The 14774-nt window shown below is 43.1% G+C and overlaps 1 protein-coding gene across 1 annotated transcript; it reads right to left on the reverse strand.

The window, feature by feature from the left end:
• Window positions 1–282: 282 nt before the first annotated feature.
• On the reverse strand, window positions 283–6560 carry LOC121532193 (interferon regulatory factor 3-like). The gene is made up of 10 exons (XM_041837976.1): window positions 6497–6560; window positions 5979–6135; window positions 5546–5717; window positions 5296–5399; window positions 5070–5121; window positions 4755–4919; window positions 2800–3005; window positions 1428–1629; window positions 1144–1259; window positions 283–830 (listed from the first exon to the last, which is right to left on the reverse strand). Exons 1-10 carry the CDS (start codon window positions 6532–6534, stop codon window positions 660–662), a joined length of 1383 nt encoding a protein of 460 aa, XP_041693910.1. The 5' UTR covers window positions 6535–6560; the 3' UTR covers window positions 283–659.
• Between the last annotated feature and the right edge of the window lie 8214 nt (window positions 6561–14774).

The following is a 14774-nucleotide window of genomic DNA, read 5'->3' on the forward strand; positions in this document are numbered from 1 at the left end:
CAACACAACTGATTGGCTCAAACGCATTAAGAAGGACATAAATTCCACAAATTAACTTTTTAGAAGGCACCTGTTAATTGAAATGCATTCCATGTGACTACCTCATGAAGCTGGTTTAGAGAATGCCAAGAGTGTGCAAGCTGTCATCAAGGCAAAGGGTTGCTTTTTGAAGAATCTCAAATATACAATATATTTTGATTTGTTTAACACTTTTTTCATAGTTTCGATGTCTTCACTATTATTCTACAATATAAAAAAATTGTAAAAATAAAGAAAAACCCTTGAATGAGTAGGTGTGTCCAAACCTTTGACTGGTAATGTATACTTTTTGTAAAAATGTCTTTCCTGAGGGAAGATTAAATGAGTGATATAGCTAATCAGTAGAGTAATGGACCAGTCAAATAAACAAGACCTAGCTGTGGTCTATTAGATACCAGTCCTAGTCTAGAAGTGGAGTAAAGTAACACAACCAGGGTTAGCGACACAAGGGTTAGGGACACAACCAAAGGACCGACTTGGGATAGGCCCAAAGTGCGTGATTGGGACAGACCCAGAGGCCTATTTAGTACGAGTCCTAGATAGGCTAGGTGGTTGGGGATGTGGTATCAATCCTAGATCGGGGTTAAGTGGCTGGGTGGGGATGTGGTACGATTTGTGGTCTAGAAGTATTGCTCCATGGTGTGCTCTGGGCCGTCGAGCCAGGTGGCACTGATAAGCTCCATCAGGCTGTTGTGGTGGGAGATCTGCAGGCTGATGTTGTCGTTCTGGAGGGAAGACGCCCCCTCCCCCTGGGCCACCTCGTGGAAGTGACGACAGATCAAGGGAACCACCTGGGAAGCGAGGGGGAAACGGAGAGAAGGTGGGATGAGAGGAAAGTGGAGTGGTAGGGAGAGGAAAAGCATTAGAGACAGAAGAGATTATTTCAAAAAATTGCATATGCAGTAATTGCATTAGATTACACGCAATAAATATTAGTTCATAACCAATTTGTTCTACGTTACTCTAAGCTGGCAGTTCAAATCAAATCAAATGTTATTTGCCACATGCGCCGAATACAACAGGTGTAGACCTTACAGTGAAATACTTGCTTACAAGCCCTTAACCAACAATGATGGTTGAAGCTCATGAGAGAGAGGGTTTTACCTTGACAATGATGAGTTTCTTCTCCAGGGGTTTTCCGTCTGGGAACTTCTCTCCAAAGCACATGTGGATGGTATAGTCAGGAGAGCCTCCTCTGTTCTCCTTAAATGCTATCAGCTCTAAAAGGGTTAATGGATGTCAAAACACTGACATTAGACAAATGGACAGAGGTTAGCATTATACTGATGGTGATTTGTGTCTATCTCTGAGAGGTGTGTGTGTGTGTCTGAGCTTATTCTTCATAGCTGTCTTCATGGTCTTTGTGTAATCCAGTGAGCCAAACTTACCACTCATGTACTTGTCGAAGCTCAACAGTTGTACCATTTCATTTTGGGGCATCTTCCTGGGTTCAGGGTGTGCCTCTCTGGGGTCACTAGTACTGGAGAACACATGGCATTTGTCCTGCCGGTAACCATAGATACCCGTATTTCGTATCTCCAGGAGAAGACCCCTTTGGACGCTCCCTAGGATGCGGTTGGTGTATTCAATCTGGTGGAAATGGATGTAGAGGAACAAAGAGGTACAGAGAAGTTAATCTGGGATTTAAAAAATTGTTGAAAAAAAAATGTTGCTAAGACTTGTTGATAGTGTTTCTTAATGCTATGTGCATTGCTAGTGAATGACCAGTCAGTTTCACTTGCATCCAACAAAGACACACATTCGAAAACCACAGGTATGTACACAGAACGCCATATAGCATCTCTGCATGTCTGGCAGACATATCAGTGTGGATGACGGATCACCACCTCAAGCTGAACCTCTGCAAGACGGAGCTGCTCTTCCTCCCGGGGAAGGACTGCCCGTTCCATGATCTCACCATCACGGTTGACAACTCCATTGTGTCCTCCTCCCAGAGTGCGAAGAGCCTTGGCGTGACCCTGGAAAACACCCTGTCGTTCTCCGCTAACATCAAGGCGGTGACCCGATCCTGTAGGTTCATGCTCTACAACATTCGGAGAGTACGACACTGCCTTACACAGGAAGCGGCACAGGTCCTAATCCAGGCACTTGTCATCTCCCGTCTGGATTACTGCAACTCGCTGTTGGCTGGGCTCCCTGCCTGTGCCATTAAACCCCTACAACTCATCCAGAATGCTTCAGCCCGTCTGGTGTTCAACCTTCCCAAGTTCTCTCACGTCACCCCGCTCCTCCGCACACTCCACTGGCTTCCAGTTGAAGCTCGCATCTGCTACAAGACCATGGTCCTTGCCTACGGAGCTGTGAGGGGAACGGCACCTCCGTACCTTCAGGCTCTGATCAGTCCCTACACCCAAACGAGGGCATTGCGTTCATCCACCTCTGGCCTGCTGGCCCCCCTACCTCTGCGGAAGCACAGTTCCCGCTCAGCCCAGTCAAAACTGTTTGCTGCTCTGGCACCCCAATGGTGGAACAAGCTCCCTCACGACGCCAGGACAGCGGAGTCACTCACCACCTTCCGGAGACACTTGAAACCCCACCTCTTTAAGGAATACCTGGGATAGGATAAAGTAATCCTTCTACCCCCCCTTACCCCACCCCCAAAAAAATGAAAAAAGAAAAAATACATATTGTAAAGTGTTATCCCACTGGCTATAAGGTGAATGCACCAATTTGTAAGTCGCTCTGGATAAGAGCGTCTGCTAAATGACGTAAATGTAAATGTAGTAGCAGCACCCCTACCTGTTTGTGGTCTAGCAGGCCGTCAGTGCTTGGGAAGCAGAGGGTCTGGGCGTTGGGCTCAGGGGCATCACACTGGTAGTGGAGCTGAACCCTGGGGCCTGACACCTGGGTCTTCAGCATCTCTCTCCTCCTGTAGGAGATGGTGATCTCCAGGTCCAAGAGAGACGGCTGGGCAGCAGGCAGGTTGAGCAGGGCATCCTGGTTCACTGTGGGGAGATGGGAGAAGTCTTCAAATAGGTCACATTTTACTACATGACTGAAGTGCACTTTATTTTACGGTACAGAAATGATTAGAACTACATGGTAAAACGGTATTTACACAATAACAACAAGTTGTATGTACAGTGGGGGAAAAAGGTATTTAGTCAGCCACCAATTGTGCAAGTTCTCCCACTTAAAAAGATGAGAGAGGCCTGTAATTTTCATCATAGGTACACGTCAACTATGACAGACAAATTGAGGAAAAAAATCCAGGAAATCACATTGTAGGATTTTTTATGAATTTATTTGCAAATTATGGTGGAAAATAAGTATTTGGTCACCTACAAACAAGCAAGATTTCTGGCTCTCACAGACCTGTAACTTCTTCTTTAAGAGGCTCCTCTGTCCTCCACTCACTACCTGTATTAATGGCACCTGTTTGAACTTGTTATCAGTATAAAAGACACCTGTCCACAACCTCAAACAGTCACACTCCAAACTCCACTATGGCCAAGACCAAAGAGCTGTCAAAGGACACCAGAAACAAAATTGTAGACCTGCACCAGGCTGGGAAGACTGAATCTGCAATAGGTAAGCAGCTTGGTTTGAAGAAATCAACTGTGGGAGCAATTATTAGGAAATGGAAGACATACAAGACCACTGATAATCTCCCTCGATCTGGGGCAAGATCTCACCCCGTGGGGTCAAAATGATCACAAGAACGGTGAGCAAAAATCCCAGAACCACACGGGGGACCTAGTGAATGACCTGCAGAGAGCTGGGACCAAAGTAACAAAGCCTACCATCAGTAACACACTACGCCGCCAGGGACTCAAATCCTGCAGTGCAAGACGTGTCCCCCTGCTTAAGCCAGTACATGTCCAGGCCCGTCTGAAGTTTGCTAGAGTGCATTTGGATGATCCAGAAGAGGATTGGGAGAATGTCATATGGTCAGATGAAACCAAAATAGAACTTTTTGGTAAAAACTCAACTCGTCGTGTTTGGAGGACAAAGAATGCTGAGTTGCATCCAAAGAACACAATACCTACTGTGAAGCATGGGGGTGGAAACATCATGCTTTGGGGCTGTTTTTCTGCAAAGGGACCAGGACGAATGAATGGGGCCATGTATCGTGAGATTTTGAGTGAAAACCTCCTTCCATCAGCAAGGGCATTGAAGATGAAACGTGGCTGGGTCTTTCAGCATGACAATGATCCCAAACACACCGCCCGGGCAACGAAGGAGTGGCTTCGTAAGAAGCATTTCAAGGTCCTGGAGTGGCCTAGCCAGTCTCCAGATCTCAACCCCATAGAAAATCTTTGGAGGGAGTTGAAAGTCCGTGTTGCCCAGCGACAGCCCCAAAACATCACTGCTCTAGAGGAGATCTGCATGGAGGAATGGGCCAAAATACCAGCAACAGTGTGTGAAAACCTTGTGAAGACTTACAGAAAACGTTTGACCTGTGTCATTGCCAACAAAGGGTATATAACAAAGTATTGAGAAACTTTTGTTATTGACCAAATACTTATTTTCCACCATAATTTGCAAATAAATTCATTAAAAATCCTACAATGTGATTTTCTGGATTTTTTTTCCTCATTTTGTCTGTCATAGTTGACGTGTACCTATGATGAAAATTACAGGCCTCTCTCATCTTTTTAAGTGGGAGAACTTACACAATTGGTGGCTGACTAAATACTTTTTTCCCCACTGTATGTATTTTTCCTTTTTTATTGACTTGTGGATGTATGGACCTTGCATACTGTGGTAGTCTGGCTGCTGTACTGCTACTGGGACAGGTGGTGTTGAGTGGATCTGGGAGACTGGCTGAGGCTCTGTTAGAGGCTGGAAGGGGTAGCAGTCTTCTGGTACCACTGGGTGGTGTGTGTGTATATAGTTCTCTGCCCACTGCTGCTCCTCTGTGGAGAAGAAAAAAAGGGAGATTTGAGAAAATTGGTTTCTTATCTCATTAGAAAGCTTTCTCCAGAAAAATAAATGTTTTTGTGTGTGAGTATTAAACAAGCCATTGTAAGGGGTTGACTTTCTGCAGGTGGAGAGGTGTGCTGTACCAGTATGTTCGTTCAGGTCTAACGTGTTCACAAGCTTGAGTAGATCATCATGCTGTTTGGAGAAAAAATACATTCACAGATTTGAAATGGTTTGACATTAATTTGTCCTCAAAAAAGACTGAACAAGTCAGAATATAACAGAATAGATAGAATAGAATAGTGCTTTCTAGGAGGGCAGAATTGGACAACCAGCTCCTAGTTCAATATAGATTTAACATGACTGTACCTCCATTCCTGGGGGGGTGTAGCCTGTAGAAGTGAGAGAGCTGTAGATGTCAATGTCATAGTCCTCCACAGCAATTTCCTCTATGTGCGGGCTCTTATAGTTATCTGTAACAAGAATACATAATCAAATTAAAGTTGGGGCAAGAGGAGACTTGCGTTGGCTACCTGAGCTAATGTCTAGGCTTTAGCTCAGTGGGCTAACACAGTCTTGTGACACTTTAGATACATTACACAAGCCATAGTGATCATACACTCATTGTTGATAATCAGGTAGACTTTATGGGGGTCGTCTGAGTCCTTGGAGTGGTCTTCCACCATCATGAAACGCTTGGTCAGGTTGTTCAGTACACTGCGAAAGTTAGCCTTCCACTTTGCCTTGTCATTGGGATGCGTGTTGATTTTACCACTGACCACTGCCCATGCCTGTAACCACCAAAGAATTTGGGAGTTTAATTTCTGCAATATCCTGTAGCTAGGAGGCAAAATAATGCCATGCCAACTGACCAAACCTGTCAACATAACAATGATGAAAGGCTAATTGAAGTGTCATAACAAGTTTATGATAGATTTGTATAACATTACAATATCATGACTCATGACCTGCAGTTTGCAATCAAACCACACCCTCTATTTCCTTGAATCTCTTCAAAACACAACCTTCCACAATGTAAGCCTATTCCTTACCCTGAATATTTTACTGTCGTCCTCGCAGCAGTCCTTCCTAGAGATGTGTTTCCACGGAACTCTGAACTTGTTGTTGTCCACAAAGCACAAACCGGCGTATTGCCCGGTCAACACCTGTTCTATCAGCCAGTCGGCAAACTGAGGTTTGGGCTTGCGGCTGGAACATACAGGGAGGAAGCAGATACATACTTCAGAAAAGAGAGGCAGTAGCTGCAACATTGGTGAGCGAATTGTCAATGGAAGAGCACTTCTTAATTTCACAGACAGAGAAAAAGGAGAGAGGGAGAGAGACTGTACCATTGCACTATACCCGCAACAATCAATTCAATCCGTAGGGTACCAATGTTTTTACAGTAGAAGCACACTACAATCACTAGTAAGCATAGCCGAGCTCATTGGAATATCCATTCCGAACTCCTTTTTACAGTAACTGTTATCAGTAACTACAACTAGCCTTCTAGTCTGCAGATTGCGAGAACATATCTGTTTACCTTACGTGCAAATATGAAAAATATTACCTTTGCATCTTTAATGCTGAGCCGCGTACTTCTGTCATACAATGGAAGTGTACTACTATGCAAGTGTTCTTCTAATTGTTTTCAGGTACATTGCTGGGCACAAGGGTTTTATAGGCGTCATGATGTCAGATAGAGGGAGTTCTCTTGGACAGAGAGGAGGAGGAGATTAATTTAATTAGGTATTTCAGACGGTACTTTAATATTAAAATGCATGTACAGTACCAGTCAAAAGTTAGGACACACCTACTCATTCAAGGGTTTATCTTTATTTGTACTATTTTCTACATTGTAGAATAATAGTGAAGACATCAAAACTATGAAATAACACATATGGAATCATGTAGTAACCCAAAAATTGTTAAACAAATCAAAATATATTTTAGATTTTAGATTCTTCAAAGTAGCCACCCTTTGCCTATGACAGCTTTGCACACTCTTGGCATGCTCTCAACCAGCTTCACCTGGAATGCTTTTCCAACAGTCTTGAAGGAGTTCCCACATATGCTGAGCACTTGTTGGCTGCTTTTCCTTCACTCTGCAGTCCAACTCATTCCAAACCATCTCAATTGGGTTGAGGTCGGGTGATTGCGGAGGCCAAGTCATCTGATGCAGTGCTCCATCACTCTCCTTCTTGGTCAAATAGCCCTTACACAGCCTGGAGGTGTGTTGGGTCATTGTCCTGTTGAAAAACAAATGATAGTCCCACAAAGCGCAAACCAGATGGGATGGCGTATCGCTGCCGAATGGTGTGGTAGCCATGCTGGTTAAGTGTGCCTTGAATTCTAAATAAATCTCTGACAGTGTCACCAGCAAAGCACCCCCACACCCCCACACCCTTCACGGTGGGAACCACACATGTGGAGATCATCCGTTCAACTACTCTGCGTCTCTCAAAGACACAGCGGTTGGAACCAAAAATCTAAAATTTGGACACTTCAGACCAAAGGACAGATTTCCACCGGTCTAATGTCCATTGCTTGTGTTTCTTGGCACCAAGCAAGTCTCTTTTTCTTATTGGTGTCCTTTAGTAGTGGTTTCTTTGCAGCAATTCGACCATGACGGCCTGATTCACACAGTCTCCTCTGAACAGTTGATGTTGAGATGTGTCTGTTACCTGAACTCTGTGAAGCATTTATTTGGGTGCAATCTGAGGTGCAGTGAACTCTAATGAACTTATCCTCTGCAGCAGAGGTAACTCTGGATCTTCCTTTCCTGTGGCGGTGCTCATGAGAGCCAGTTTCATCATAGCGCTTGATGGTTTTTGTGACTGCACTTGAAGAAACTTTCAAAGTTCTTGAAATGTTCTGGATTGACTGACCTTCATGTCTTAAAGTAATGATGGACTGTCGTTTCTCTTTGCTTATTTGAGCTGTTCTTGCCATAATATGGACTTGGTCTTTTACCAAATAGGGCTATTTTCTGTATACCCTCCCCCTGCCTTGTCACAACACAACTGATTGGCTCAAACACATTAAGAAGGAAAGAAATTCCACAAATTAACTTTTTAGAAGGCACACCTGTTAATTGAAATGAATTCCAGGTGACTACCTCATGAAGGTAGTTGAGAGAATGCCAAGAGTGTGCAAAGCTGTCATCAAGACAAACGGTGGCTACTTTGAAGAATCTGAAATATAACTTTTTTGGTTACTACATGATTCCATGTGTGTTATTTCATAGTTTTGATGTCTTCACTATTATTCTACAATGTAGAAAATAGTAAAAATAAAGAAAAACCCTGGAATGAGTAGGTGTGTCAAAACTTTTGACTGGTACTGTATGTGTAACCAACTTGGTTTGGTGTAATAATGGCGACAAACGCCAATCTGAAAGCGTAAGTTATTCTGCGAAATAATCTTGTCACCAACTGATGATGAAACAAACAAAGTAGGCCATTTTTCTCTCACACTGAAGTTGGCAATCAAACTGTGTCAGGGTCAAGACAACAGGATGTGTAGCAAATATTTATGAAGTCAAATATTTATGAAGTCAATCTGACTCTTTTGACAACAGGCTGAAAGCCTCACTGAAGCTGAAATTTCATCCACCTTGTTCTGGAGTTTTGTTTTAGGTATTTATACCTAGATATGAATTGATTTGGGACTGGGTTTGGGAAAACATGTAGGCTAATTATAATGTATCAAAATCATCAGTAAGACTACATTTACTCACTTCTGTACACCTGTAACATTCCATTTAAGTGGTTTCTTTAGAATTTCATGCAGATGTGTGTCTTATGTAAATGAATATCCATGAGTGGAAATTCCTCTACGGAAAACTAGCCAGACTGCTTTGTTGCTTTGTTAGCATTTTAACCCATGTCAACTGTAGTCACTATTCTGTTGGTCCTTTCATTGCTTTCATATTGCACAATGCATCCATAAACCAGGGAACTTCAGGGGATTACAGGCATGATCTACAAAACAAATGCCCTTTAAAATGCAACTAGAAAACTTTGAGTGATTGTATCAGTGATCTACAGTGCATTCGGAAAGTATTAAGACCCCTTCACTTTTTCCACATTTTGTTACGTTACAGCCTTATTCTAACATTTATTAAATTACTTTTTTCCCTCATCAATCTACACACAATACCCCATAATGACAAAGCAAAAACAGGTTTTTAGACATTTTTGCAAATTTATTTAAAATAAAAAACAAATATAAGTCAAGTATTCAGACCCTTTGCTATGAGACTCGAAATTATGCTCAGGTGTATCCGGTTTCCATTGATCATCATCACACCTGTCTATATAAGGTCCAACAGTTGACAGTGCATGTCAGAGCAAAAACCAAGCCATGAGGTCGAAGGAATTGTCCGTAGAGCTCCGAGACAGGATTGTGTCGAGGCATTGATCTGGGGAAGGGTACTAAAAAAGTTCTGCAGCATTGAAGGTCCCCAAGAACACAGTGGCCTCCATCATTCTTCAATGGAAGAAGTTTAGAACCACCAAGACACTTCCTAGTGCTGGCCGCCCGGCCAAACTGAGCAATCGGGGGAGAAGGGCATTGGTCAGGGAGGTGACCAAGAACCCGATGGTCACTCTGACAGAGCTCCAGAGTTCCTCTGTGGAGATGGGAGAACTTTCCAGAAGGACAACCATCTCAGTAAAAGGCACATGATAGCCCGCTTAGAGTTTGCCAAAAGGCACCTAAAGGACTCTCAGACCATGAGAAACAAGATCCTCTGGTCTGATGAAACCAAGATTGAACTATTTGGCCTGAATGCCAAGTGTCACGTCTGGAGGAAACCAGGCATCGCTCATCACCTGGCCAATACCATCCCTACGGTGAAGCATGTTGGTGTCAGCATCATGCTGTGGGGATGTTTTTCAGCGGCAGGGACTGGGAGACTAGTCAGGATCAAGGGAAAGATGAACGGAGCAAAGTACAGAGAGCGCTCAGGACCTCAGACTGGGGCGAAGGTTCACATTCCAACAGAATCACGACCCTAAGCACACAGCCAAGACAACGCAGGAGTGGCTTCGGGACAAGTCTCTGAATGTCCTTGAGTGGCCCAGCCAGAGCCCGGACTTGAACCTGATCGAACATCTCTGGAGAGACCTGAAAATAACTGGACGCTCCCCATCCAACCTGACAGAGCTTGAGAGGATCTGCAGAGAAGAATGGCTGTAGCGTAACAAAATGTGGAAAATGTTAAGGGGTCTGAATACTTTTCTAATGCACTGTATAGGCTTATGTTGTAGTGACTTTATATCATATACAGTGCCCTCCACTATTATTGGCACCCCTGTTTAAGATGTGGTCGAGGACTTCCAAAAATTCTCCTTTTTTTTTAAACAACATAGAACCCAAATGCAAAAAAATAGAAAAATCCAACCTTTTATTTAAGTACATTACTTTGGTGGTAAAAAAAAAAATCACACATAAAAAAAAAAAAAACTTGAAATCATGTGTCCCACAATTATTGGCACCCCTAACAATTCCGCTGAAAATTTTAATTGATTTTTTTTTAAATCTATTTTTCTGTAGTTGCTAAAGTTGGTCAGGGTATCTAGGAACTTTTAATTAGTAATTCATGACTTCCTGTTTCCCTGGGGTATAAATATGATGTGACAGAGAGGCCTAATTCTCTTACCCATTTGTCAACATGGCAAAGACAAGAGAACACACCATTCAAGTAAGGCAGATTTGTGTCGACCTTCATAAGTCAGGCAATGGCTACAAGAAAATAGCCACTCGCCTTAACTTGCCCGTATCTACAGTCAGAGGAATCATTAAGAAGTTTAAAACAACTGGAACAGTGACAAACAAGGCTGGAAGAGGTCCCAAGTTTATCTTGACACAACGCACAGTGAGGAGGATGGTAAGAGAAGTAAAAAAAAGTCCTAAGCTCACTGTCACAGAATTGCATCAAAGAGTGGCATCTTGGGGTCACAAAGTCTCCAAAACAACCATCAGACGCTCTCTACATGCCAACAAGCTGTTTGGGAGGCATGCAAGGAAAAAGCCTTTTCTCACTAACACTCACAAACGTAAACGTCTGGAGTTTGCTAAGCGGCACTGGGACTTCAACTGGGATCGTGTGCTTTGGTCAGATGAGACTAAGATTGAGCTTTTTGCAACAAACACTCTAAGTGGGTCTGGCGTAAAACAAAAGATGAGTATGCCGAAAAGCACCTCATGCCCACCGTGAAGTATGGTGGAGGATCTGTGATGCTGTGGGCCTGTTTCTCTTCCAAAGGCCCTGGGAACCTTGTTAGGGTGTATGGCATTATGAACGCTTTGAACTACCAGGACATTTTAAATAAAAACCTGATGGCCTCTGCCAGAAAGCTGAAGATGGGTCGTCATTGAGTCTTTCAGCAGGATAATGATCCAAAACATGTGGCAAAATCTACACAAAAATGGTTCAGCAGTCAAAAACTCAAGGTTTTTGACTGCTGTCCCCAGACCTCAACCCAATCGAAAACCTGTGGGGCGAGCTAAAGAGGAGAGTGCATAAGAGAGGACCCAGGACACTGGATGATCTAGAAAGATTGTGCAAAGAAGAATGGTCAAAGATCCCTCTCTCTGTGTTCTCCAATCTTGTGAAATGTTATAGGAGGAGATTAAGTGCTGTCTTGTTGGCAAAAGGGGGTTGTACAAAGTATTAACATCAGGGGTGCCAATAATTGTGGGACACATAATTTCAAGTATTTTTTTTCTAAATGTGTGATTTTTTTTTTTACACCAAAGTAATGTACTTAAATAAAAGGTTGGATTTTTCTCTTTTTTTGCATTTGGGTTCTATGTTGTTTAAAAAAAAAGGAGAATTTTTGGAAGTCCTCGACCACATCTTAAACAGGGGTGCCAATAATTGTGGAGGGCACTGTAATGTATCTGATATATCAAAGTTGATACAATGCAGTTATATTTAGGTATAAGTAGTATGTGCATGAAAATAACAAGAAATTCCACTGCAGCCCTTTGAGTTTGATTCAAACATTCAAACATGACCTAATATAAGGCACCCTCCTCCTTCAGCCATGTGGCCACTTGACTGGATAGTAGTAGTTGATTGGGTTGCAGTCTGAGAGCAAGTCTCCATCCAGGGTTACTATTACCCATAACAGCTGCTGAGAGTGACGTGTTATTGGTTGAGAGGATCCAGGGTGGCTCACCACAGATGAAACTTCACTGTAAATACAAGATTAGGTTTTGTTCCTACTAATAACACCACATCTCTGGATAGACTGATGCTATCTATATGTGTCCCATAGGGTGGCGCACAATTGGCCCAGCGTCGTCCGGGTTTGGCCGGTGTAGGCCGTCATTGTAAATAAGAATTTGTTCTTAACGGACTTGCCTAGTTAAATAAAGGCTAAAAATAAAAAATAAATTATCTGGAAAGACTGATGCTATCTACATATGCCCATTCAACATTCTCACCAGGCATCTGCAGATCATCTATTGCATCTGTCCAATGCTGTAACTAAACAGTGCCTTTGATTCAAGTTACCATGCAGGCAGTCAGAAATACATAATACTTGTATTTTTGATAGTCATTAATCTATCCAAGAGTTGCTAAATGTTTTCACCTTCAGTTTGCTCCACTGTTCACCTTGGTTTGAAAGTAAGCTATAGACAACAGTTATTTTCCTGTGCATTTTCTGTACATTGTAATAGAAGCAGGTCAAGCTGAACATCACTGTCCTAATGTGAGGTATAAGAAATGGGACTGAGAGTTTCAAAGTGAAAAAGCTGCAGGTGGGTTGTTATATCATGTGCTTATGGTGAGTCATCGTAAAAATAAGTCAGACAGCGAGGAGAGTGAGAGGGAGTGGGGATGCCCTCTTCTTGACGAGAGAACCTCTAATATTGTCTCTCAGCTGTGCTTAGATTAACACTTCCTCTTTCCAGCCCTTCTCTTTCAATACAATCACACTGACATGCAGCATGGGAGAACACCAGGATATACAGTGCATTCTGAAAATAGTCAGACCCCTTGACTTTTGTTACGTTACAGCCTTATTCTAAAATTGATTAAATTGTTTTTTCCCCCCTCATCAATCTACACACAATACCCCATAATGACAAAGCAAAAACAGGTTTTTAGAAATGTTTGCAAATGTATAAAAATATAAAACTGAAATATCACCTTTTACATAAGTATTCAGACTCTTTACTCAGTACTTTGTTGAAGCACCTTTGGCAGCGATTACAGCCTTGACTCTTCCTGGATATGACACTACAACTTGGCACACATGTATTTGGGGAGTTTCTCCCATTCTTCTCTGCAGATCCTCTCAAGCTCTGTCAGGTTGGATGGCGAGCTTCGCTGCACAGCTATTTTCAGGTCTCCCCAGAGATGTTCGATCGGGTTCAAGTCCAGGCTCTGGCTGGGCCACTCAATGACATTCAGAGACTTGTCCCGAAGCCACTCCTGCGTTGTCTTGGCTGTGTGCTTAGGTTCGTTGTCCTGTTGGAATGTGAACCTTCGCCCCAGTCCTGAGCGCTCTGGAGCAGGTTTTCATCAAGGATCTCTCTGTACATTGCTCTGTTCATCTTTCCCTCGATCCTGATTAGTCTCCCAGTCCCTGCCGCTGAAAAACAACCCCACAGCTTGATGCTGCCGCCGCCATGCTTCACCATAGGGATGGTGCCAGGTTTCCTTCAGATGTGACGCTTGGCATTCAGGCCAAAGAGTTCCATTTTGGTTTCATCAGACCAGAGAATCTTGTTTCTCATGGTCTGAGAGTCCTTTAGGTGCCTTTTGGCAAACTCCAAGCGGACAGTCATGTGCCTTTTACTGAGGAGTAGCTTCAGTCTGGCCACTCTACCATAGAAGCCTGATTGGTGGAGTGCTGCAGAGATGGTTGTCCTTCTGGAAGGTTCTCCCATCTCCACAGAGAAACTCTGGAGCTCTGTGAGAGTGACCATCGGGTTCTTGGTCACCTCCCTGACTTAGGCCCTTCTCCCCGATTGCTCAGTTTGGCCGGGCGGCCAGCTCTAGGAAGAGTCTTGGTGGTTCCAATCTTCTTCCATTTAAGAATGATGGAGGCCACTGTGTTCTTGGGGACCTTCAATGCTGCAGAACTTTTTTAGTACCCTTCCCCAGATCTGTGCCTCGACACAATCCTGTCTCGTAGCTCTGCAGACAATTCCTTCGACCTCATGGCTTTGTTTTTGCTCTGACATGCACTGTCAACTGTGGGACCTTATATAGACAGCTGTGTGCCTTTCCAAATCATGTTCAATCAATTGAATTTACCACAGGTGGACTCCAATCAAATTGTAGAAACATCTCAGGGATGATCAATGGAAACAGGATGCACCTGAGCTCAACTTCGAGTCTCATAGCATAGGGTCTGAATACTTATGTAAATAAGGTATTTCTGTTTTTTATTTTTAATAAAATAAGCAAAACATTCTAAAAACCTGTTTTCTCTTCGTCATTATGGGGTATTGTGTGTAGATTGATAAGGAAAAATATTTAATCCATTTTAGAATAAGGCTGTAACGTAACAAAATGTAGAAACAGGGAAGGGGTCTGAATACTTTCCGAATGCACTGTATAAACATATTTCCTCCTTATTCTAGATTCATCTGACCTCCCACCCACAGGTCATGAGTAGGAAGCATTGGTACCACACAGGGGTGAAAAACCGAAAGTCATATCACTGTCTATTACTATTTTAGTCTCTATCAATACAAGCACTGCAGAAGTCTAGTACTCTCTCATCTCAGGGGAGCCTCTGTTTTGCATAGTCTGACCTATTCTAATTCCACCATCACCTTAAAGCTATTTTCACTGCCTCAGTGAGCCTAACCAAGGCTTC

Source organism: Coregonus clupeaformis, chromosome 19, assembly GCF_020615455.1.
Source record: "Coregonus clupeaformis isolate EN_2021a chromosome 19, ASM2061545v1, whole genome shotgun sequence".
NCBI classification, from domain to species: domain Eukaryota; kingdom Metazoa; phylum Chordata; class Actinopteri; order Salmoniformes; family Salmonidae; genus Coregonus; species Coregonus clupeaformis.

Bases quoted from the DNA above. Each gene is read 5' to 3' on its own strand.
- LOC121532193 (XM_041837976.1), bottom strand. From the start codon at position 6,534: ATGACAGAAGTACGCGGCTCAGCATTAAAGATGCAAAG. The intron at 5,400-5,545 runs GTATGATCACTA...TTCTTGTTACAG, and splicing joins CCTGATTATCAACAATGAGT to ATAACTATAAGAGCCCGCAC. The intron at 1,260-1,427 runs GTAAGTTTGGCT...TAACCCTTTTAG, and splicing joins CTTCGACAAGTACATGAGTG to AGCTGATAGCATTTAAGGAG.